A 25,768-nucleotide genomic window follows, 5' to 3' on the forward strand; every position below is an offset into this window, starting at 1 on the left:
AAGAAAAAAAATCACGACACTCAGTGACCGAGAACTGCTTCTCCTTTCTGGGAACCGCCGATGGGTTTACTTTTTTTCTGTTGCACAATTTGCAAAAGGCCGAGTTCCTCGTGAACAATTTTTTTAAAATTCAAAACCTGTCACAAGACGATGGATAATCCTGGCCAGTGACAGATTACGAGCCCGTCGGCGCCTCGCCACATCTCTCCGGGCGAGCTAATCCGCCTGCCCCGCTTGCCTGGCTGGCTTTCCTGCCCGCCTGTCCGCCCGCCTGCCTGGCCACAACTTTTTTGCGGCCTTTGGTTCCTGAGCGGTCGCGGGTGTTGGCGGGCGACTGTTGTTGTTGTTGTGCGGTGAGCGGTTTGGTGAGCCGTGAGAGGGAGAGAGTGGTTGGGAAGGGGGAGGGAGGGGAGGCAGTGGTGAGCGATGGCGGTGAGCAGCGGTGAGCGTTAAGCGGGCCCGGTGATTGTCGGCGAACGGTGGCTGGGGTGGGTGGGTGTGGGTGGTGAGTCGAGCGACAGCGACGATGGCACGGCGAGCGGTGCCGGCAAACGATGACGGTGGGCGGCGGTGGCAGGCGGTGAGCGGCGGACTGGTGGTCGCTGTCTGGTGAACACCGAGCGGTGGAGGAGGGCCGCTTGGCATCGCCGGTGAGTGGCGGTGGCCGCCGGAAGAAAAAAAAAAACGTTTTATTTTATTTTTTTATTTTACATCAGGTTAGGCCCACTGAGCTCTCCCTACATAGCAAATTTTTTTTCTCTCCCAAAAGTGACCTCTGGCCATCAGCAAAAAAACCGAAAGCTCCGTCGAAGCGGGCTCGACCGTCGCGCGGAAAGCTCGCGGACGCTCGGAACCTCGCGATGCCGACCGCAGACACGGCGGGAGAAACCGCGCGGCCGCCACGCGAAGAGGGAGAACGCGCGACCTCCCGCACACCGGGCGAGGGAGATAACATCTCGACGATGGGACGTCCGCTCGGCACCTCGGCGCCGTCGCACCGCCGAGCGCCGGCGCTGCTCGTGGCTCTGGTGGCGCTGGCGGCGCTGTGCCAGCATCCGGCCGCCGCCTGCCCCCGGCAGTGCACCTGCTACGTGCCCACGGACGTCCACTGCACGTTCCGCTACCTGGCGGCCGTGCCGGATGGGTTGTCCGCCGGAGTGGAGAGGATCAACCTGGGGTGAGGTGGGGGGAGGTGGGGGGAGGGCTCGCGCAGGGTGGTGGTGGTGGGGGAGGGGGGGGTGCGACCGACTCGTTCGCTCCCTCGCTCGCTCACCCACCCACCCGCTCACCCAGTCACTCACCCACCTACTCACCCACCCACCGACCTGCTCATTCACCCACTCGCTCACCTACCCACTCTCTCATTCACCCACTCAGTCATTCACCCACCCTCTCACCTACCCACTCACTTATTCACCCACTCGCTCACCTACCCACCCACTCAGTCACCCACCTAATCAGTCACCCAACCACCCGCTCGCTCATTCACCCACTCACTTATTCACCCACTCACTTATTCACCCACTCGCTCACCTACCCACCCACTCAGTCACCCACCTAATCAGTCACCCACCCACCCGCTCGCTCATTCACCCACTCGATCGCCTACCCACTCTCTCATTCACCCACCCACTCAGTCACCCACCCACCCGCTCACTCACTCGCTCACTCACTCATTCACCCACTCACTCAGTACTCACTCACCCACCCACTCACTCACTTGCTCACTCATTCACCAACTCGATCGCCTACCCACTCTCTCATTCACCCACCCACTCAGTCACCCACCCACCCGCTCGCTCATTCACCCACTCGATCACCTACCCACCCACTCAATCGCCCACCCACTCAGTCACCCACCCACCCGTTCGCTCATTCACCCACCCGATCGCCTACCCACTCTCTCATTCACCCACCCACTCAGTCACCCACCCACCCGCTCACTCACTCGCTCGCTCACTCATTCACCCACTCACTCACCGACCCACTCATTCAGTACTCACCCACCCACTCACCCACCCCCATTTAATCATTTGGTGAACATCTGAACCAGTGCAGGCCCTTCCCTAGCTCGACCCAGCCTTGAAACGAGCACCTGGTCCAGTGAGTAAACGTCAGCACTGGGGAGACAAAGGCGGCCGGGCCTGGTGCCGGCCACCCAACCCCCCTCGTGTGTGCCACAGTGCCGGCCCTTCGTGGGTGCTGTCACTCGCCAAGCAGCACTTGCCCAATCGGCCTATGAGAGGCTATACGGTGGCGGGGGGGGATCTTTATCTTTAGATTTGAAGCTTTCGTGACTGCAAGGATTCATATTCTTGGGGTTCTTTTGGTAAAGTCACGTAGGTAAAAAAATTAAAATTTAAATTAATAAAAGTAAAAAAAATCACGACGTTTCGGAGGCAACACAAGCTTCCGTCTTCAGGTGGAACCGTCACAGCACGCTCGCTGTATCAACCAGTATATATACGGGGTTGGATCTCTTGGAATTTCTCATTTACTTGATACAGCGAGCGTGCTGTGACGATTCCACCTGAAGACGGAAGCTTGTGTTGCCTCCGAAACGTAATTTTTTATTTTATTTTACTTTTATAAATTTTAATTTTTTACCTACGTGACTTTACCGAAAAAACCCAAGAACATTTTTATCTTTGCCTTGTACGCGTGTTCGCCGCATGCAGCTACAACAGCATCGCGCAGCTCGGAGCCGAGTCGTTCGCCAACCTGGGCGCTCTGGAGCTCCTCATGCTGCACAGCAACAACATCCAGAGCCTGCCCGCCAACGTCTTCAAGGACCTCGGGTCCATGCAGGTAACCCCGACCTCGCCGCTGACGATCGTCGTCCTCCTCCTGAGCGTCGGCATCGTGAGCCGCGGTCAGTCCGCCGCTGGGTGATGGTCTCCCCAAGCCGTCGCCGCCGGTGCTGCCGCTTGTGGTGGTTCCCGGCTGCAGAGTGAAGGGTCCATCCTGGACGTTGAGGGTCCATCCTCGATGTTAAGGATCCATCCATGAGGTTACAGATCCATCCTTAAGGTTAAGGATCCATCCATGAGGTTACAGATCCATCCTCGAGGTTAAGGATCCATCCATGAGGTTACAGATCCATCCTTGAGGTTAAGGATCCATCCTCGAGGTTAAGGATCTATCCATGAGGCTACAGATCCATCCTTGAGGTTAAGGGTCCATCCTCGATGCTAAGGATCCATCCATGAGGTTACAGATCCATCCTTGAGGTTAAGGATCCATCCTCGATGTTAAGGAGGATCCATCCTGCTACTGCTGCTGCTTCTGGCTCGCCATCGAACAAAGACGACAGTCTCCGTGTCGTGCGGCGCTTTCAGGCGCGCTTCTGCGTCCGTCTGGAATGCTCCTCATTCCGATATCAGGAAAGCATTGGGAGCTCTGAACTTAAAACATCGTCATCCAGATTGATAAGATCATTTTATTATCACCGCTTTTCTGCGTTGAGTTTGTTGTCCGTCCCCCTGAACACCTCCGATTATCCGCGGCAGGTCTACGTCACGGCGCGAAAGGAGTTCAACATACTACGCATGCATTCCATGCGGAAAGACAATGCATGCAATAATGCTTGCAGAGGCCTTCATCCAGCAGTGGCTGACGATGATGCTGACGATGACGACGTGAATGATGAACGTTTTGCGTGCGGCGGGAAATATAGAGAAGGTGACGCATAGCGTTATTTAGTTATTCTTTAACACCGGCATGGAAACGTTTTAATGGTTTAATTGTTTACAATAGTGTTGTATAAATTAGTCGTATTTTTACTTTTTTCCTTTGACTTATACTAACCACCACCCGCCCGCCAACCCCCCCCCACTCCCCCGCCCTCCCCCCCTGCCCCACCGCCCCCGCCCACCCACCCCGCTCCGCCCACCGCCACCAGGTCCTGAAGATGAGCTACAACAAGGTGAAGGTGATCAACCGCGAGACGTTCCACGGCATGGGCGCCATCGTCCGCCTCCACCTGGACCACAACAAGATCGAGTTCGTGCACCCGGACGCCTTCGGGGGCCTCTCCACGCTGCGCTTGCTGCACCTGGAGGGCAACCTCCTGCGCCAGCTGCACCCCAACACCTTTGTCACCTTCTTCCTGCTGGACCACGTGCGCGTCTCCGCCATCCGGCACCTGCACCTGTCGGACAACGCCCTCGAGTCGTTGCCGCGCGACATGATGGCCTACCTGGGCGGGCTGGAGAGCCTCTACCTGCACGGCAACCCGTGGGCCTGCGACTGCTCGCTGCTGTGGCTCCTCGAGTGGGAGAGGGCGCACGAAGGTCAGGGTCGCGAGGTTGTGGCGATCGCCGCCCCCGGTAACCCAAGAGGGCGACGGGAGGAACGTAGCGACCGTCGCCCCGGTAACCCAAGAGGGCGACGGGAGGAACGTAGCAACCGTCGCCCCCGGTAACCCAAGAGGGCGACGGGAGGAATGTAGCGACCTTCGCCCTGGTAACCCAAGAGGGCGACGGGAGGAACGTAGCGACCGTCGCCCCGGTAACCCAAGAGGGCGACGGGAGGAACGTAGCAACCGTCGCCCCCGGTAACCCAAGAGGGCGACGGGAGGAATGTAGCGACCTTCGCCCTGGTAACCCAAGAGGGTGACGGGAGGAACGTAGCAACCGTCGCCCCCGGTAACCCAAGAGGGTGACGGGAGGAACATAGCGACCATCGCCCCGGTAACCCCTGGGGCGACCGAAGGGTGCAGACTACGGTGAATCGTTGTTTAACATGCTAGTAGTAGTAGAGCGGGGTGCCGCGATGGCTAGGAGATGTTAACTACCTCGCCTGGTATACAGGAGGTTGTGGGTTCGATCCCGACCCTGACACCTGCTGTATATTCGGAGTTTGCGGTGTCTCTCTTATCATCATGGTAGCTAGGAGATGTTAACTACCTCGCCTGGTACACAGGAGGATCGTGGGTTCGATCCCGACCCTCTGACAACTGCTGTATATTTGGAGTCCTCCGGTTTTTCCCTCCCAGTTTAGAATTAACATCACGTTTTTAAAGTATTTGGCTGCTATAAATTCCCATGCAATGATGATAAGCCACTTCGTTGAGGTCTCATTCATGTTAGCCAGGTTCGCCCGATGTAGCTTGGTGGGCCTTACCTGGTAAAATTAAATACTTTTAGTTTCAGTAGAAGCGTTCCTAACAAGTGTGGCTTTGAGCGGAAGCAAAATTTCCCATTAATGATGTAGTAACGATAGAGTTTGGCGAGCTACGGTGTACTACTACGCACACCGCGCAGTGAGATGCCAGGACAAATAACTGAGGCTATGCCGCAGCGTTAATGTATCACTCTGCATTATCGTGTCACTGTTGTCACTCAGATGTGCAGCTCAAGAAAGTAGTTCGTCGTCCACTCAGAAACCGCATTGTAACGGCACGCGTTCTGCATTATCTGGCATGCCCTTCTCTATTGTTGAAAAACGTGGACCTCCCCCAAAATGGAACATCTTCGCCAGTTGGAAACATTCACGCTGGCCTGCCTATGATCCATCCTGGGTTTAACCAGGCTGGATTGTGTGAGGAGCTCACAAATCCTTGAAAGATCTGGGCAAAGTCCCATCGGTGAGCTACTCGGTCAGGCAAGGCTGCATTGACTGTGTCATGTAGCCGCACGCCCAACCACCGCATGCCTAGACAGCTTTTGTTTGGCCGAATCGAGGGGGCTAAATTAACCCGGCACAGGCTAGAGAAGAAGTATGTAATACAAGAGGATGTGGAGCCGCATTTACTTGTCGATGACTGGTACGCTTCAACACACCGGTGGGCTAAAGCAGTGAACTATTTGTCTTTTGTCAACGTGACACTTTTTTTGCTGATTGGCCATGTCGGGTGGTGGAGGGTTACGACACATTTATAAATAACGTGATATAAACCCAAAAACGTTGATTATGAATGGTACCAGTGGTCTCAAGATTGAAGGATGCCGCTACTAGGCAGTTGGAGGCAGTCACCCTCCAGCAACAACGGAGGGCAGAAGAGTGACGTTCACAACAATGAGCGGAGCGCTGGGCAGCTAAAATACAGCAAGTTGGCGCATTAGGGGGCATAGGTGGCGCATCTGCCAGTCATCTCAGTCAGTCAACCCATGCCACCTGGGTCTGTCTTGTGATGTCCTCTCAATAGGCGTTTGACACGTCTCGTGACCTTAAAGTTCACATAGCCTGGCACAAGCGTCACAACTTAGTGGTGAATGGCGGCTGTTGTTGTTGTTGTTGCTGCGTATATCCATCCGTGCTGCTCCTCACTAACAGCAACTTGCTCCAGCAGTCTGTTAAGGCTATACGGGGGGGGGGTGGTGGGATTTTTGTCTTTGTGTTGGAGCAGATGTGGTGAAGTGCAAGCGCGACCGGGCTTACCGGGGCGGCCGTCTCTGCGCCACGTGCGCCAGCCCGCCCGCCCGTGCCAACCAGGAGCTGCTCGGCAACGCCTCGCGGCTGTCCTGCAACCGCCCGGCGATCCGCTCGCCTCTCAAGCTGCGCAACAGCACCCTGTGGGAGGGCTCGGAGGGCGAGCGGGGAGCGCCGCCGCCACCGCCCCCCATCGACCTGCGGCGGCCCATCGGCAGCGTCGTGCTCAACGTGTCCGACGAGAACGGGAACCGCGCCGACCTGGCGTGCAACGTGCAGCGCCCGCGCGAAGGCAGAGGTGACGCCGGCGCCGGCGTCCCCCTGCCCCGGTGGGAGGTCGCGGACGGCGTCCTGTCCGCGAACCTCACCTACGCGACTTCCTTGGCCTGCGAGCTGGGGCCCGAGGAGATGCGGACGCTGTGGAAGATCGTCGCCTTCTACAGCGAAGCGCCACTCCGCCTCGCCAGGGAGATCATGCTGAGTAAGGAGCCCCACCTGAGCTTTCGCTACAAGCAGGCGGCGCCCGACGGCGAGTCGCGGCACTTCACCGGCGTAAGGGCGGCCGTCACGGCCTCGCCCTCGTGGCTCATGCAGGATGCCATCGAGCTGCGGCTCGACCGCAGGCGGACGACGCTCAAGACGCTCTACCTGGCCTTCACGGCAGAGGTGAGCGATGCCCGCCATCTCCCGGGCCAGGCGGATCGCAACGGTTGGGCCATGATCAGCCGCGACCGGGACGCTGGCACGGAGGCCGTGGCGCTGTCGGGCGGCGCCTTCGAGCTCGACTGCCGCGCCTTCGGCTTCCCCAAGCCGACCGTGCGCTGGATTCTGCCGGACGGCACCTTCCTGTCGGCGCTCGAAGGCGACGACGGCGGCGCTGACCGCGGCCGGGGCGACGGCCGCCCCTCCCGGGTGACGGCGTCGGCGGACGGGCGGCTCGCGGTACGGGCGGCGGTCGCCGCGGACGCCGGGACCTACCGCTGCGTGGCGACGGCGAGGGAGGACCACGACGTGCTGGCAGTGCGCGTCGAGGTGCTCGACTTCTCGTCGGGCCGCGACGTCAACGGCGCGGTCATCGCCAAGCACGCTGGTGACGCCTTAGCCCTGCCGTGCGTGGCGAGTGGCGCGCCCGACCCCTCCGTTCGGTGGATCCTCCCCGACGGGACGGCGCTGGGCAGGTCGAACGCCGGCGGCGGGCAGGCCAGCGGCGGGGCCCGCGTGTCGGCCAACGGCACGCTGACCGTCGAGGAGGTGGGCGACGGCGGCTACTACCACTGCGTTGCCGTCAACTCGCACGGCGTCGATCTGCTCACGCACCGGGTGGTCGTGAAGCACCGGCTGAGGCCGCCGCCCCTGCCGGCGCGCGGCCGGAGCACAAAGGCCCGCATCGAGCTGCTGCTGCCGGGCGGCGGCGTTGGGGCCGGCAGGGAGGCGGCGGTCGCGCCGGACGAGGGCTCCGGGGGGGCGGGAGAAGCGATCGACGAGGACGACGGCGGCAAAGGCAGAGCTTCGGCCGCCGTGGCCGCGGCCGCAACGACGACGGCGACGAGGGCGAGGCGGCCGCACGCACGGCCCGCCGGCGCCGCGGCACGGGTCCCGGCGGGGAGGCCGTTCCGCAAGGGGGCGGCGGCGGCGGCTGCCGGGCACAGGGCTCAGACGGTGGAGGGGAGGCGAGGGGGGTCACGGGAGGAGGGGGAGAAGGACGAGAATGAGGATGAGGAGGAGTCTGCAGCGAGGGTGAATGGGAGACGGACTCAGACGAGGCCATTCCGGGAGGGGACGTCGGCTGCCTCCGGCGGACGCAGGGCCCAGACCACAGCGGAGAGGCGACGGGGGTCAGAGGAGACCTCCCAAGAGTCCGGCAGCTCACGGAACGAGAAGCATGATGAAGAAAGAGGAGAAGGGGAGGAGGAGGAGAAGGAGGAGCAGGTGGAAGAGCAGAAGGCGGACGAGTCCGGGGGAAGAGCAAACGGCAGACGGACTCAGGCAAGGCCGTTCCGGAAGGGGACATCAGCTGCGATGGGTGGGCGCAAGGCTCAAATGGTGGAGGAGAGGCGAGCCGCATCACGGGAGGCTTCAAGGGGTAAGAAAAATGAGGAGGAGAATGCAGAGGATGGGGAGGATTCTGGAGGGAGGGCGAACGGGAGACGGATTCCGGCGAGGCCTTTCCTGAAGGGGACATCAACTGCCGTGGGCGGGCGCAGGCCCCAGACCGTGGAAGAGACCCCAGCAGAGGCCTCCCCAGAGTCTAGCAGCTCGCAGAACAGGAACGAAGAGGAGGAGAAGGAGGAGGAGGAAAAGGAGTCCGTAAGGAGTTCGAACAGGAGACGGATTCCGACAAGGCCGTTCCGAAAAGGGACAGCGGTTCCCGGTCGGTACCGGGCGCAGCCCGCCGAAGAGGAGGAGGAGAGGCGGAAGCCCCTCCAAGAGGGTAGAGGGAGCTCAAGGAAGGAGGAGATTGGGAAGGACGAAAATGCAGAGGAGGAGGAGAAGGAGGAAGAGGAGGGAGAGGAGGAGGAGTTTGTAAGGAGGGAGAATGGGAGACGGATTCCGACGAGGCCGTTCCGAAAGGGGGCGGCGGTTTCGGGTCGGCACCGGGCCCAACCCGCCGAGGAAGAGGAGGAGGAGAGGCAGAAGCCGCTCCAAGAGGGTAGAGGGAGCTCCAGGAAGGAGGAGATTGGGAAGGACGAAGATGCAGAGGAGGAGATGGAGGAGAAGGAGGAGGAGAAGGAGTCTGCAGGGAGGTCGAGTGGCCGCACGGATTCCGGGAATGAGCAGCGGACGCCCGGCAGGCGCTGGGGCGCTGGCGGTGGTGCTGGCGGTGGCGGCTCACGGATCAGCCAGCAGATCGGGCGGCTGGACCCGAAGAAGTGGGCAGAGATCCTGTCGCGCGTGCGCAACCGGAACGTGGCGCGGGCGCGGACCACGAGCGCACCGGGGCCCGCGACGACGGCGGGGGCGCCGCCGACGGCGGCCGTCACGCCCGGCGGGGCCACGACGAGCGAGCCGTGGCAGCTCGTGGAGTCTGAGTCGTCAGAGCGGGAGGAGTCGGAGGAGTCGGAGAGCGAGGAGAAGCGGGAGGAGGAGCGGGAGGAGGAGACGGTGGAGGAGCAGGAGGAGGGGCAGGAGGAGGAGAGGGTGGAGGAGAGGGTGGAGGAGACGGTGGAGGAGTCAGAGGAGTTTGAGAGCGAGGAGGAGCGGGAGGAGGAGCGGGAGGAGGAGACGGTGGAGGAGCAGAAGGAGGAGCAGGAGGAGGGGCAGGAGGAGAAGAGGGTGGAGGAACAGGAGGAGGAGCAGGAGGCGCAGGAGGAACAGGAGGAGGACCAGGAGGATGAGTCTTCAGCTTCCGGGCCTCTTAGAAACCTGGACCTGTCACAGGAAGAACTGCTGGACGCCGGAACGCTGACGCGAGCGGCGCTGCCGGCGTCCGTGCTGGAGATGTTCGAGTCGGAACACGGTGGCCGTGATGGCACCGGGGATGGGGCAGAGCGAGAGGAGTCCACGAGCGTGGACGGACTTGAGGAGGAGGTGGAGGAGGTCGAGGAGAAGGAATCAGAGCGAGGGGAGTCTGCGAGCGTGGATGAACTTGAGGAGGAGGTGGAGGAGGAGGTGGAGGAAGAGGTGACGGAGGAGGTGAAGGAATCAGAGCGAGTTCATTCCCCTAAGGAGCACGGTGGAGGTTCGTCGTCACAAGAGACAACGGCCGATGAGGACCGATCTGAGGATGGAGGTGGTGAAGAGAGACCTTCTTCTAAAGATGAAGATGAGGAAGAGACACTTTCCTCCTCCGAGGATGATGATACAAATTGGCGATCCCTTGAGGTTGAAGATAACGAACAGGCTCGTTCCTCTGATGATGATGATGATGATGAAAACGAAGAAAGGCATTCCACTGAGGTTGACGAAGAGGATGGTGATGATGATGATGATGAGATTCGTTCCTCTAAAAATGAAGGCGAGGAAGAGGGACATAAAGAAGATGATGATGATGATGATGACAATGATAATGAAGAGGATCAATCCTCTGAAGTTGAGGATGACAACGCCATGGCCCACCGCTCATCATCACGAGACAGCGTTGACCGTGACGGAGCTTCTCGTCATGACGTCACCACCACCGTCGTGCAATCGCCCACGGCAAAGACAATGACGGCACCACCAACGGATGATAGCGACGAGTTGGATTACGATTTACCGGGCTCGGAAAACGATGATGATGATGATGATGACGACAAAGATGATGTTTATGAAGATGGAAAACAACCATCGGAAAACGATGATGATGACGAAGATGGAAAACAATCATCGGAAAATGATGAAGATGATGATGATGAAGATGGAAAACAACCATCGGAAAACGATGATGATGACGAAGATGTAAAACAACCATCGGAAAACGATGATGATGATGATGATGACGAAGATAGAAAACAATTGTCGGAAAACGATGACGATGACGAAGATGGAAAACAACCATCGGAAAATTATGACGATGACGATGACGAAAATAGAAAACAACCATCGGAAAATGATGACGATGATGATGATGAAGATGTAAAACAACCATTGGAAAACGATGATGATGACGAGGATGGAAAACAATTGTCAGAAAACGATGACGATGACAAAGATGGAAAACAACCATCGGAAAATGATGACGATGACGAAAATAGAAAACAACCATCAAAAAATGATGACGATGATAATGATGAAGATGAAAAACAACCGTTGGAAAATTATGACGATGATGATGACGAAGATGGAAAACAACCGTCGGAAAATGATGACGATGACGATGATGATGGAAAACATCCATCAGAAAATGATGATGATGAAGATGATGATGATGATGATGGAAAACAACAATTGAAAAACGATGACAATGATGATGTCGATGATGTTAAACAACCATCAGAAAATTATGACGATGATGGAAAACAACCATCGGAAAATGATGACGATGATGATGGAAAACAGCAATCGAAAAACGATGACAATGGTGATTACGATGATGGAAAACAATTGTCAGAAAACGATGACGATGACGAAGATGGAAAACATCCATCGGAAAATGATGACGATGATGATGTCGATGATGTAAAACAACCATCAGAAAATTATGACGATGATGGAAAACAACCATCAGAAAATGATGACGATGACGAAGATGGAAAACAACAATCGGAAAACGATGACAATGATGATGTCGATGATGGAAAACAACCATCAGAATATGATGACAATGATGACAAACAACCATCGGAAAATGATGACGATGATGATGATGATGGAAAACAACAATCGAAAAACGATGACAATGATGATGTCGATGATGAAAAACAACCATCAGAAAATGATGACAATGATGGAAAACAACCATCAGAAAGTGATGATTACGATGATGATAGAAAACAACCATCAGAGAACGATGATGATGATGACGATGGCAATGATGATAACAACGACGAGGAAAATCAAACATCAGAAATTGATGATACAGATACAAAAGGAACCTCAGAAAGTGAAGAAACAGCCGAAGAGTCACAACCTCGCTATGAAACCACTCCAGACTTCACATCAGCGCCAGCATGGCCGGAGTCTGGGCTACCGGCCAAACCACAGGGGGGCACCTGGCACAAGTCGGGCACTTCTCGAGAAGGAGAGGAGGAGGAGGAGGAGGACAAGGAGGTGGAAGAAGAAGAGAGAGTGGAGGGGGAGGATGACGACGAGGTGGGAGAAGACCAGCCGACAGACTCGGCCGCGGAGCAGACAGGCGATGAAGGAAGCGACGAAGGAGGCGATAGGGGCACCCACCGCACGGAGCCCACGACGGCCGCTGCTGAAACCGTGGACGCGTGGCCGGACACGGCGGAGCCGACGGCCACCAAACCCGCCGAGCACGACTCGCCCGTGGTCACCCAAGCGGCCTCCTCCCCCGAGCGGCCCACAGCCTCTCCGGAGCGTGCGACGGCCGCCGGAGGCCGCTGGCCCTTCGCCGGGCGGCGGCGGCGGCCTCCCCAGCGGTGGAGGTTTCAGGAGGCAGGGGAGAGAAGCAATCACTTCGGCGATGCTCGCCGGCTGCCCGCGCCTGGGTCCGGTCCTCGGAGGGGAGGCTACGCGGGCCGAATGGGACCGGGTGACAACCGGGAAGGCGGAGGCCAGAACATCGGACCGATTGCCGTAGCGACAGCGAAGACGACGACGATGGCGGCGACGACGGCGAAACCGGAAGGTCCTGATCTGGCGGTCACGCTGGCGGACGAGACGATCGGAGCGCCGGAGGCCACGGCCGACGTACCACCGGAGGGTCTGGGGGAGGGTGGTGCCGACGCGGACGCAACGAGGGCAGGCGGCCGTGCGGTGGCGGCAGAGACGACGGAGAGCCAACGTGCGGAGGACACGCTCAGATCGCCCGGATCTGACGCCGTGGAGCCTCCAGAATTGACTCGCCTGGCGGAGGAGGAGTCGGGCAATCGCTGGGAAGGGCCGGGACGGCACCGCGAGGCCGATGGCGGATATGGTGAAGTGGTGAGTCGCGGCGGCGGCGTCGGTGGTGGTGACGGTGAGGATGGCAATGCCAGGGGAGTTCCCCAGGAACCTGACGGTGGTCGTGGCAATGACCATAGAGCAACCGCCTCGTCCACCATTGAAGAAATGTTTTCCGTTGATAATCACAACGACGGAGATAACAATCGTAGAAATGATGACAGAGGTAACGATCGAGGTGGTGATGGTGACGACGACAATGACGACAATCGTAAACAAGATGAAGAGTTCGAACAAGAGGAGGATGTAGAGTCATCTGAGATTCGGACCCCAGTTCACGAATCGACGAGGCGCGGCGGCTCCATCGTGGATGAAATCTTCACGGCGGCTGGGCGCAGTGGAAACGGCGGCGTTGGGGCGCTGCCAGCCGGCACATCGCGTGACCCGGAGGAGGAGACCGAGGCCGGGACGGTGGAGGCAGCCGAACCTGGCGCTGGTGTCACAGACGTCACCGAAACACTCGATGGGGAGGCAACGGCGTCAGAAGTGCCTTCGGAAAGCTGGAGACCCCGACCCAATGCCTACGGAGAGGTTGGAACGAAGGAGCCGCACCGCATGGAGCAGCCACGCGGAGGTCAACCCGAGGTCGGCGCTCACCCCCACCGACAAGGTCCCGGAGGAGAGCCGCCCGTTTCCGGTGGCTCCCCGGAGGGAACCCAACGCTCTAGAGGGCCGGATGAGAAGACGGGGCATGTAGAGTCCGCAGGGACGAGGCCCCCACCGCCACACCGCTCAGAAGGGGCCCAGCAAGGTCGCCGCCGAGGCCCCGGGGGAACCGGCGTTGCTCCCGATTCGCGCGGCGGAGAAACCTCAGGCGGAGGCACTGACCATGGAGCCGATGTTCCGGGAAGACCTCCTCATCCTCCTCATCCTCATCATCCTCTTCCTGCCGGCAGGGTTGCCGTCCCGGAACGGCAGCGGCCACGCTTGGGACAAGGGCCCCACGCGGGACGGCGCCGCATCTCGGCACGACCGACGCCGCCTGGCGTGGGCGAGGGGGGCGGCCGCACAGAAACTCCCGCTTCTGTCGCCGGGGCCGGGCGGCCCTCGTTCCACGACGGAACCGTCAGCGGTGCCACCAAGTGGCATCCTCCACGCTCGCACGAGCCGACAGCCAGCGGCGGCAGCCCGGAAGCATCCGCCGGAGTGCCTGAGTTGCGCAAGCCCTCGCCGGTGCCTGGCACGCTTCCCAACGGCGCTTCGAGCGGCCGCGCCGCGGAATCCGAGCAGAACCGCCTTGGGCCGTGGCCGTGGCCTCCTCGCGCCCAACCAGGCCCGGCGAGCAGCAACCCGCAGAGGCCCGCGCAGGTGCCGGCGAGCCCTTCCATGGGCCGTGACGGGGCCACCCCGCTCAACCGGTCGAGGGCCGGCGGGCGACGCCCGTGGGATGGACCGGGACCGAACGGGCAGTTGCGGCCCGCAGAAGGACTGGTGCCGCGGCGCGTGCCGGGTCGGTTGGGGCCGGAGGAGCGAGTTCACGGGGTCGGGAGTCACGGCAGTGGCGGCGGGGTCGGGCCCGCGATGCACGTTGCCCGGGCAGGCGACAGCCGCGACTCGCACGCGGAGGGGGTGACGTCGGCCGCAGAGGGCGTCCCGGGCTTTGGCGGCGGGCTGCACGCTGCATCGCCCGATCGTGTGGGCGGAAGCCAAGTGGGGCAGGCGACTCGGCGCGGAGAAAATCGGGAAGACCCGGCGCTGGAAACCTTGGAGCAGGTGGCTCCTCCTGCCCTGGTGCCACCTTTGCGGAGGCAACCGGTGGATCATCCGCACTCCGCGGGGACGACGGCAACGTTGGCGGACCCCGGGCGCCCAAGCGAACGCGTTGGGCAGCCGCCAGCAGGGCCCGTCCTTCCAGAGAGGCCCGTGAGCCCATCGTCTGGGATGGCCCCGGGGAGGTGGCCGGCGGTCGACCCAAGGCCTCGGCCGCCCCGGCCCGGCATGGGGCGAGGCCCGGACGTGGCCTCCTCGGGACAATCCGGGACCGTCCCCCGTTCCGGACTCGCGATCGCCGTGCCATTGGAAACGACGCGAGGTGGCGGTGGTGGGGGGCAACGCGGGGAAGCCGGTGAACCGGCACCGGGCTGGCCCTCTCCGCCGGGGCCAGGAGCCGAAGTTCCACCGCCGGGGCGCGGCGACGGCACGCCCGATGACCGTGCCGGGCGCACCGACAACTCCATCGCCTCCACTTGGGGAAGGCCGCACGGCATCCCCGCCGCCACCACGCAGAGGCCGCCCGGAAGGGAGCTGAACCGGCCGCAGGCACCGGGCGCGGTGGGCACCGGAGTCCTTTGGGGGCGGCAACCAATGCCACACGGCGCGGCCACGGAGAAGCCGCGGGTGGCGAAGACCACGACGCAGAGGCCGACGACGCTCAAGCCCGTCCACAACTACCGCTGGGACCATGCGCTGAGCCGCTACGTGCCTGTCTACCTCACGCCGAAACCGCCGCCACCGGCGCTGCGGCCGTGGCCCTTCTACGCGACGGTTCGGCCTCCGGCGGCGGGAGCCGGCGGCGTCGGCGGCCGCGCCACGAACCGCCCAGAAATCACGGCTTTCACCGCCAAGCCGAGTGGTACCACGACAACGGCGGCGGCGGCGGCGCCGACGGAGAGCCCGCACGGACGCTCCAAGGTCACCGTCAACTCCATCGTCATCCCCGGCTGGCCGTCGGGGGTCAAGCACCGAGGCTCCATCGTCATCCACCGCACGCCCGGCCGCTTCGGCTCCCGGAGTGGTCAGTTGCACGTGAGCAGCAGCAGCAGCAGTAGCGGCGGCGGCGGCGCTGGCGGCTACAACTACAACACGAACAACGGCGTCAGGCCCGGAGTCTCGATAATCGTCCACAGCGCCGTGGTAGGCCACAGGCCCACGCAGGCGCCGGCACAAGCTGCTGCCGGCGGTGGTGGCGGTGGTGTCGCGACGGGAGCCAGGACAACGGCGAGGTCACCCTTCGCCGGGAGGAGGGTGCCCGAGTGGCGGCCATTTGGGCGGCCGTACCGGGGTCCGACCGGAGCCAGCACGACTGTCGCGGCCGCCACTACCGCCACCACCGCCGCCACGTTGCCACCACCGCCCCAGCGCCACTATCCGATGTTCGACAACAAGGTGAGCTTGCGGGGTGACGAGCGGGTGAGTGGGAGGGGGGTGAATCGGTGAGCCGGTGTTAATTTATTAATTTCAAAAATTTCGTGCACCTTTTTTTATTTCTTTACATAATTTATGAGGGATTCTGCACCACAACCACCACATCTCACACCCCCCTCTCTCCTCGCCTGCTCCCCAAAATCTCTCCTCTCTACACTCTGTACCCCCCCTCCTCTATATCCTCTCTCTCCCCCATCTTTCTCTCTTCTACCATCGCTCTTTCTCTCCCCCTCCATCTCCATCTCCACCCCCCTGCTCTCCTCTCTCTCCCACTCCATCACTCTCTCCCCCATTCTCTCTCTTTTTTTACGATCAGAGGAAGCAAGGAGATGCTCGGTGTAGTCGGCACTTTGCTTCGTTCATCATTTCGTTAATGCTTTGCTTGATGTAACCCCCCCTCCCCTTTTTAAATTAGAGATTTCACAATAGATTTCACGCTCTCTCTCTCTCTTTCTAAAGCTCCAGCAGCCGCCACGGGAGCGAGGAGGGGACCGCCAGGGCCCGTCCGGCGTCGTTCCTCCCGACGTCGTTCCACCCGCGGCGAATGCGGTGCCGCAAGCCAGCGCTCCGCAGAAACCGCGAATCATCACCGGCGGCGGCGCGGGCGGCACCGTCACCGTCACCGTCGCGGCCGATGCAGACCTCTACGTGGACTGCCAAGTGGAGGGCAACCCCCCACCTACTGTCACCTGGATGAAGGTGTCCACAGGTGCGGGAATGGAGGGGGACGGAGGGAGGGGCTTGGGGGAGTGGCAGGGGGGAGGAGCGGGTGGTGGTGGTGGTGGTGTAGGAGGTGATGATGGAGGAAGCTGATAGATTATAGAGTTGGAGGAGGTTATGGAGGTGGTGGTGGTAGAGATGGCGGTGGTGGTGATAGAGGAGAAAGTAGAGGATGTGGAAGTGATAGATGTGGCGGTGGTGGTGGTGGTGGTGATAATATAGATGGAAGTGGTGGTGGAGGAGGTGGTGGTGGAGGCAATGGAGGAGGAAGTGAAGGAGGTGATAGAGATGGTGGCAGAGATGGAGGTGGTTGTGGAGGTAGTGGAGGTTATGGAGGAGGAAGTGGAGGAGGTTATAGAGGTGGACCACCGCTCACTCCGTGCGATTCACGCGTGGGCGGCTATGCCGATCCGAGCACCGTCCTCTTCCGTTCCGTCACGAGATGACGTCATAACCACCGCCCCCCCCCCACCACCACCACCCTACGGCAGGCGCCGTCATCAAGGCCAACTCCCGGCATGGCTCGCGCTTCGAGGTGTTCGGCAACGGCACGCTGGCGATCCGCGGCGCCGTGCTGCAGGACCGCGGCCAGTATGTGTGCACGGCGGCGAGCGCCCTGGGGGCCGCCCGGCTGGCGGTGGCCGTCGCCGTCAGCGCTCAGCCGCCGCGCATCCTCGTCGCCGCTCGCCACCGCGACGTCACCGCGCCGCTCGGCTCCATCGCCGAGTTGGCATGCCCCGCCGAGGGGCGGCCGGCGCCCCAGCGGGCCTGGGTGCTGCCCGACCGGACGGTGTTGCGCGGCGCGGCGGCGGGGTCAGCGGCCGTGCCGGCGACCGGAGGTGAGAGGCAGGAACCGGGAAGGGCGGGGGGGGGCACCGCCTTCCGTGAAAAATCCGTCAAAATCGTCCCGAGTGGACGCTGGTTGGCGTAAATCGGCAAACGCAGTTGATGGCAGATTGTAAATGTTTCCGCGGCTTTGCTCTCCAACATGCCGCCGGTGTGCTGAAGTTGCAACTAATTGGTACGTTTGTACTCACGTGGCAAAGCCCTTGCCCATTGGCTTTGTCGGGTTTCGGTGGGTTTAAACGACGCGTTTATATTCACGCGATGAACAGGGACTCCTCTACTGACGAACGAGTTAGGTCTGTTTGTAAGTCGATTTGTTCGTGAGTCCAACTTTACTCCTGTAAATTTCAAACGTGTTGTTATGACATGTGAACTAAACACGGGGAATAGCTTTAAAAGTTGTAAAATGTCCTGGTTCTTCACATTCTGCAGATGTAGATGTCATTAGTTATTCACGTTCTGCAAATGTAGATGCCACTGGTTCTTCACGTTCTATAGATGTAGATGCCACTGGTTCTTCACGTTCTGTAGATGTAGATGCCACTGGTTCTTCACCTTCTGCAGATGTAAATGTCACTGGTTCTTCACGTTCTATAGATGTAGATGCCACTGGTTCTTCACGTTCTGCAGATGTAGATGCCACTGGTTCTTCATGTTCTGGAGATGTAGACGCCACTGGTTCTTCGTGTTCTGCAGATGTAGATGCCACTGGTTCTTCATGTTCTGCAGATGTAGATGTTCCTGGTTCTTCATGTTCTGCAGATGTACATGCCACTGGTTCTTCACGTTCTATAGATGTAGATGCCACTGGTTCTTCACGTTCTGTAGATGTAGATGCCACTGGTTCTTCATGTTCTGTAGATGTAGATGCCACTAGTTCTTCATGCTCTGCAGATGTAGATGCCACTGGTTCTTCATGTTTTGCAGATGTAGATGCTACTGGCTCTTCACGTTCTGCAGATGTAGATGCCACTGGTTCGTCACGTTCTGTAGATGTAGATGCCACTGGTTCTTCACGTTCTGTAGATGTAGATGCCACTGGTTCTTCATGTTCTGCAGATGTAGATGCCACTGGTTCTTCACGTTCTGCAGATGTAGATGCTACTGTGCTGTTCACCTATTGGCATCCTCTGGTCTAACACTGTTTGAGACTAGGCTCTAAAAAAAGTTGTGTCTGGTGTGGCCCAGTCAGTTTCAAAGACAATGCATCATCATAGACTACCAGATCATGTGTTTGTTTGCATGTTCACCACAGGTACGTGTGGTTAATGCGGACATGATTCCTTGCAAAAGGCTTCGGTTTGCTGTTTTAACACCTTAACTGTTTTATTGCCATAAAGGGTAAAACTGATTCTCTTACAACAACAATAATGATCTTCTTGGTTCTTTCGGTAAAGTCACGTAGAATGGGAATAATAAAATAATAAAAATAAAACATAATAAAATATATTATTTCGGTAAAGTCACGTAGAATGGAAATAATAAAATAAAACATAATAAAATTATATATTTTATAATGTTTTATTTTTATTATTTTATTATTTCCATTCTACGTGACTTTACCGAGACAACCAAGAAGGTGAATCCCTGCAGTCACAAAAGCTTTAAATCGAAACAATAATGATTCTTACAACTCGCAATATTCATCGTCGCCGCCGTCTGCCTGCCTGGGCACCAGCTGGTGGGCGCGCCAGCCTGGACGCCAACGGCACGCTTCGCATCACCGACATCGCCTTCGCCGACCGGGGCCCCTACAAGTGCGTCGCGAGCAACTCGGCCGGCGCTGACACGGCCACGGTGCGCCTCCACGTCCTCGGCCTGCCCCCCAGCATGCTGCAGGGCCGCCGCTCTGACGTGACGGCTCGTGCCGGCGCAGCCCTGGCCCTGCACTGCGCGGCGCGCGGTACCCCGGCGCCGTCGCTGCGCTGGGTGCTAGCGGGCGGCGCCCAGATCCGCCCGTCGCAGTACCTGGATGGGCGCCTCTTCGTCTACCCCAACGGCACGCTGCTGGTGAAGAGCGTCGTGCCGGCCGATGCCGGCGCCTTCGAGTGCCTCGCCACCAACTCGCTGGGCGCCGACCGCAGCGTCTTCGTCGTCACCGTCGAGCAGGAGTACCGGCGGCCGTTACCGGATGATGTTCCGGCGCCGCCGCCGTCGCGGCAGCAGCAGCAGCCGCCGCTACCGGCGATCGGCCGGCAGGCCGCGGAGGAAGGCCGGGCGGCCAGGCCCGGCGCGGCCAGGATCGTGGCATCGACGCCGCGGCGCATGCAGGTCAGCTACGGCGCCACGCTGCAGCTGGCGTGCAACGCGAGCGGGACGCCCGCGCCCCGCATCCTCTGGAGGCTCCCGTCGAAGAAGTTTGTGGACATCTACTCGCGGTGAGCGGGGAGGCCTTGAGCACGTGGGTGGGTGTGGGTGGGTGTGGATGAGCGGTTGTGTGAGTATGCTGGTGAGTGGTTGTGTGTGTGGGTGTGTGGGTGAGTGGTTATCTGAGTGTGTGGGTGAGCAGTTGTGTGAGTGTGGGTGAGCGGTTGTGTGAGTGTGTGGGTATGTTGGTGAGCAGTTGTGTGAGTGTGGGTGAGCGGTTGTGTGTGTGTTGGTGAGTGGTTGTGTGCTCGCTAACAGCACTTGCCCCTACAGTCTGTTAAGGCTATACGGGGGATCTTTGTTTTTGTTTTTGTGTGGGTATGTTGGTGAGTGGTTGTGTGTGTGGGCGTGTGGGCGAGTAGTTGTGTTTGTGTGGGTACGTGGTTGTGTGTGAATGCTTGTGTGTCTGTGGGTGAACGATTGTGTGAGTGTGTGGGAGAGTGGTTGTGTTGTATGGGTGTGTGTGTGTGGTTGTGGGGAGCGGTGGTGTCGTGGTTACCGCGCCGCGTTACAAACCCGGCGACCCGAGTTTGACTCCCACTCACGGCCAACACCAGTGGCGGCTATCTGAACCGACCCTGGGCCTCCCCCGAGGTTGACTCGGCCTAGTACCTGGCGCGGCCAGGTGTCGTGTATGTGCGTTGAACTTCTTTCGCACCGTACGTAGCCAACTGTGCTAATCGGAGGTGCAGGGGAGGGACAATGAACCAAAAACACCAACAAGCAGTTCTCAAGAAATAACTTTTAGACGATAATTTAAAACTGCACAGCTCCCAGTGGCTTCCGAACATCGGAAGGAAGAGAGCGTTCCAGACGGCCGCAGAAGCGCGTCTGAAAGCGCCGCGCGATGCGCCGACCGCCATCTTTGTTCGACGGCCGGCAGCCAAAAGCTGCCACTGCCGCTGCGGTGGTGCCAGCCACCCGCGCCCCTTCCTGTGCCCTTCCCATCTTCTAAGCCAGCGGTCCACAACCTTTTGGTCACCAGGGACCGGTTGTGTGGAAGGCAATTTTTTCACGGACCAGGGGGGGGGGGGGGGGGGGGTTCATCATTGGGTCTTTCTCCCTTTCAAAGAAGCGGCGACGTTTGTTGTCTTACTCATTGTGGCTACTCGGGGTTAGCAGCTTGTGGGCTCACCAGAACCGTGACTGAGACAAGTCCGCAGTGCAGGAAAGAGGCACGGACGGAAGTGGTCAATAAAATAATGGGGGCGGGCCCCCGTTCTAAGCAACTGCTGCTCGCTAACTTCCGGCTCTCACCGCTCTGCACCCCACCCCTTCCCCACGGCCCACCGCCACCACCACCACCACCGCCACCACCGCCGCCGCCACCGCCGCCGTGACCGCCGCAGCTCAGACGAGCGCACGCGCGTGCTCACCGACGGCTCGCTGGTGGTGGCGGGCGCCAGCGAGGCGGACGCAGGCGACTACCTGTGCCTGGCGCGCAACTCCCTGGGCGACGACGCCGCCGCCACCAAGGTGGAGGTGCTGCTGCGGCCGGCGCGCATCGACGGCAAGGGGCCCAGCGGGGACCGGCGGGTGCGCTACGGCGGCGACTTCCAGTTCGACTGCGTCGCGTCGGGCGTGCCCAACCCCGAGATCTCGTGGAAGATGCCGGACGGCACCCTGGTGAACGGCGTCGCCGCCGGCGGAGGAGGAGGAGCAGGAGGCGGGGGCGGCGGGGAGCGCAGCAAGCGCTTCGTGCTGTTCGACAACGGGACGCTGTTCTTCGACAAGATGGGCGTGCGTGACCAGGGTGACTACACCTGCTACGCGGAGAACAAGGTCGGGCGCGACGAGATGGTCGTGCGGGTGCTGGTGGAGACGCGGGCCGCACGCATCGAGCACAAGGTCTGTGCACCGCTCATTCCTTCGCTGTTAAACGACGGACAGAACTCCTTTACGTTTTAATGAATCTATCGGGTTTTTAAAATTGTAATTTCTATTGCGTACATTTTATATTTTTTTCGTTCGATTATATTATTTAATGTCTTATTATTTATTTGATTTTAGCAGGTAAGGCCCGAGGAGTAAAACAGATTCTCTTTCAGAAGTGACCCTGAGCCATGACTTGTTTGCCAAGAGACAAAAGCTTCGTGTTCTTACTAAAATAATAATTGTTAAACTATTTGACGGATTTTTTTAATTCTCCCAGGTAAGGCCCCACTGAGCTGCACAGCGACCTGTCCATCGCAAACATTCATAGCAGCCAACTACTGCAAATGTCAACGGCGCAACACGACAATTTACGACGATGTATTAATTATGACGATTAATTGCGACGATCAATTATGATTACTTGCGACGATTAATTACGACGAATGAATTGCAACGAATGAATTGCGACGATTAACTACGGCGATTAATCTCTACGATTAATTACGACGAATGAATGAATGCCGAGCGGCGGTGGTGCCCGCGTCCCTTCCGCAGGAGAGGAACGCGCTGGTGCAGGCCTCGTCAGGCTCGACAGCCCTCCTCGAGTGCCTGGTGTCCGGCGAGCCGGCGCCACGCCTCGCCTGGTCGACTCCCAACGGCGAAGTCCTCCTTGCCCCCTCCTCGTCCACCTCCTCCTCCTCGTCCTCGTCCCCGCGCCTCCACGTGCTCACCGACGGCTCGCTGGAGATCCGGGCGGCGCGCCGTCGCGACGCGGGCGACTACACCTGCTCGGTGCGCAACGCCGCCGGCTCGGACGCTCGCACGGTGCGCCTGGCGGTTCGCGACCTGCCGCCGGCCATCAACGGCCTGGCGGGCGAGGCGCTGGCGGAGCCGCGGCGCGAGGCCGTGCTGGCGCACGCGCGCAAGCTCCTCGACTGCCGGGCCGAGCTACGGCCGCCCCCAGACGGCCGCGAAGACGGCGACGCGCGGCCGCCTCCTCGCGTCGCCTGGGCGGCGCCCGGCGGCGTCGTTCTGCAGGCGCCGTACCACGGCGGCCGGCTGGCGGTGCACGCCAACGGCACGCTGGAGATCCGCAACGCCCGGCCCTCCGACTCGGCCGACTTCGTGTGTGTGGCCCGCTCCGGCGACGCCGAGAGCCGCCTGACCGTCCGGCTGGAGGTCGTCGAAGCCCTCGAGGCGCCGTCGTTCCCCTCGGTTGGCGGCGGCGGCGGCGACGACGAGACGGTCGCGGTGGAGCCGGGCCGGCGCTCGGCGCTGCTCAACTGCTCCGCCGAGGGCTCGCCGCGGCCCCGGGTGGCGTGGACGCTGCCGGGGGGCGCTCGCCTCGCGCCGGGACGGAACGCCGGGCGCTTCTCGGCGGGGGAGGATGGCACTCTGCGGCTCTCCGAGCCCGGCGCGGGCGACGCGGGCCGCTACCGGTGCGCGGCCACCAACGCGGCTGGCGCCGCCGAGCGCTCCCTGCGCCTCGAATTTGGCACGCGACCCCGGATCTCGCCGTCGGCGTCCCGCCCCGGCGGGCTGGTGCGCGTCGTCGGCGGTGAGTCGACGACGCTCGACTGCGCCGCCTCCGGCGACCCTCCGCCGGTGGTCTCCTGGACGCTGCCCGGCGGCGCGGTGCTGGAGGGGGCGGCCGCCGCCGCCGTCCGGCACGCTGGCCGCTTCTCGCTGCTCCCCAACGGCTCGCTCGTGGTGAGCGGCGCCACGGTGCACGACCGCGGCAACTACGTGTGCCGGGCCCGCAGCCGCCTCGGCGAGGACTCGCAGCTGGTGCCGGTCGTCGTCATCGCCTACCCGCCAAGAATCACCGCGGGGCCACCGCGGACGTACCACGCCCGGCCCGGCACGTCCCTGCAGCTGTCGTGCCTCGCCATCGGAATCCCGCGGCCCGACATCACGTGGGAGTTGCCGGACCGCACGCGTCTTTCCGCGGTGGCGGCGCCGGCGGGCGGCGGCGGTGGCGCCGCTGGAGCGTCCGCGGCGAGACGGGCGGCAGGGGGGAAGTTCCTGGTGCTGCCGCAGGGCGCCCTGGTGATCCCGAGCGCCGGGCCGCGCGACAGCGGCGTCTACCGCTGCACGGCGCGCAACCTGCTGGGGAGCGACGTCAAGGCGACGTACCTCTACGTGCTGTGAGCCGCCCATGCCGGCGGCGGCGGCGGACGTGGTGATGGTGGTGGTGGTGGTGATGGTGGTGATGGTGGTGGCTGAGTAGGGGGGGCACAGCTGGTGCATCTGCCGGTCGTCTCGGTCGGTCAACACAACGGGCACCTTCAGGGTCTGTGCCCGTGACCGCCTCCTGTCCTGGCGGTCGGCAGCGACAGCCTTCGGACACTTCACGCGGCGGCCTCGAAGCGCATGCACCTAGCCTGGCACAGGCGCCACTGTGACGTCACCGCCAACTGAGCGACGAGTGGTGGGTATTGGTTTTGTTGGTGGTGGCGGCGGCGGTGGCGGTGGTGTTCGGTGATTCACTTTTGCCGAGTCTGTCTGGGTCGGACGATGTTTCTGCGACCGGCCCACCACGGTCCGGTATAACGTCTCGCCACGCACATGGGGTCTAGGGTTTTCGCCCTGCCTACCAGCAACTCAGAAGACGCTGTCGGGCGCGAGACTGAAACCTGGTGGTGGATTCCGAGGTGGCGACATTGCGATGAACTTCCCGCGTGCCCGTAGAGGAGTGGGGCTGCGATGACGTTGGCGATGTCGGTGATGGTGGAGCAATCGGTGTGTGATGATGATGATGATGATTTTACATTGAACACCTTAGCTACCATGGCAGATGATTGATGGGAATATATGTTGTCCACGTTGCCATGATCATAAAACAACGACGACGATTATGATGACGATGATGATCGCATTGAGAGTAGCGATGAAGACAATGATGATGATTGAACACTGCACAGAATTCTGGATGGTGATGATGATGATGACGATCACGTGATGATCAGTGTAGACATTGATTGAATCAGTGACGATGATGATGATCATGGTGGTGATTATGGAAACACTACACAGAAATTTGGATGATGATGGCGACGATGATGGCGATCACGTGATGGTCAGTGAAGACATTGATGGAATCAGTGATGATGATGACGGTGGTGGTGGTAATTATGGGAACACTACACAGAAATTTGGATGATGATGACGATGGCCATCACGTGATGGTAAGTGAAGACATTGATTGAATCAGTGACGATGATGATGAGGGTGGTGGTGATTATGGGAACACTACGCAGAAATTTGAATGATGATGACGATGGCGATCACGTGATGGTCAGTGAAGACATTGATTGAATCAGTGATGATGATGATGGTGGTGGTGGTGATTATGGGAACACGACACAGAAATTTGGATGATGTTGACGACCATGATGGCGATCACGTGATGGTCAGTGAAGACATTGATTGAATCAGTGATGATGATGACGGTGGTGGTGATTATGGGAACACTACACAGACATTTGGATGATGATGACGATGATGGCGATCACGTGATGGTCAGTGGATACATTGATGGAATCAGTGATGATGATGGTGATTATGGGAACACTACACAGAAATTTGGATGATGATGAGGGCGAGCAGGTGATGTTGGTCTGTACACGCATTGATGGGAACCAGTGGTGACGATGCTGCCCATGACAACACGATTAAACATGATCGCCATGAAGAGCACACACTGTGGACCGAAGCCGTGGCTCTGAAATGCTGACGATTCGCTTGACGAATGAACAACAACAACAACGACAACAACAACAACAACGCCACGGACATCCTCGACACGAGCAAAGAGTTGACGATTGAAAATCAATAACACGCTCATCACGAACAATTACTTAATTAGGGGCCGTCCATAAATGACGTCACGCACCTA

At 59.8% G+C, this 25,768-nt stretch overlaps 1 protein-coding gene across 1 annotated transcript; it reads left to right on the forward strand.

Annotated features, from left to right (window-relative positions):
* The first annotated feature begins 513 nt into the window (after positions 1-513).
* On the forward strand, positions 514-25,768 carry LOC133357213 (uncharacterized). The gene is made up of 10 exons (XM_061575042.1): positions 514-1,177; positions 2,679-2,808; positions 3,902-4,292; positions 6,350-9,458; positions 9,522-16,023; positions 16,522-16,771; positions 17,274-17,621; positions 19,307-20,006; positions 21,345-21,843; positions 22,426-25,768. The coding sequence occupies exons 1-10, from the start codon at positions 861-863 to the stop codon at positions 24,019-24,021; spliced, it is 13,842 nt and encodes a 4,613-aa protein (XP_061431026.1). The 5' UTR covers positions 514-860; the 3' UTR covers positions 24,022-25,768.

The sequence above is a fragment of the Lethenteron reissneri genome, chromosome 57, assembly GCF_015708825.2.
Source record: "Lethenteron reissneri isolate LAM-NWPU_2019-01 chromosome 57, ASM1570882v1, whole genome shotgun sequence".
NCBI classification, from domain to species: Eukaryota; Metazoa; Chordata; class Hyperoartia; order Petromyzontiformes; family Petromyzontidae; genus Lethenteron; species Lethenteron reissneri.

What these genes read in the sequence shown, in the direction of transcription:
- LOC133357213 (XM_061575042.1), top strand. Translation starts at nt 861, where the DNA reads ATGCCGACCGCAGACACGGCGGGAGAAACCGCGCGGCCGCCACGCGAA. An exon ending in TTTGTGGACATCTACTCGCG is followed by an intron (nt 20,007 to 21,344) that starts GTGAGCGGGGAG and finishes TGACCGCCGCAG; the next exon opens with CTCAGACGAGCGCACGCGCG. An exon ending in CCGCACGCATCGAGCACAAG is followed by an intron (nt 21,844 to 22,425) that starts GTCTGTGCACCG and finishes TCCCTTCCGCAG; the next exon opens with GAGAGGAACGCGCTGGTGCA.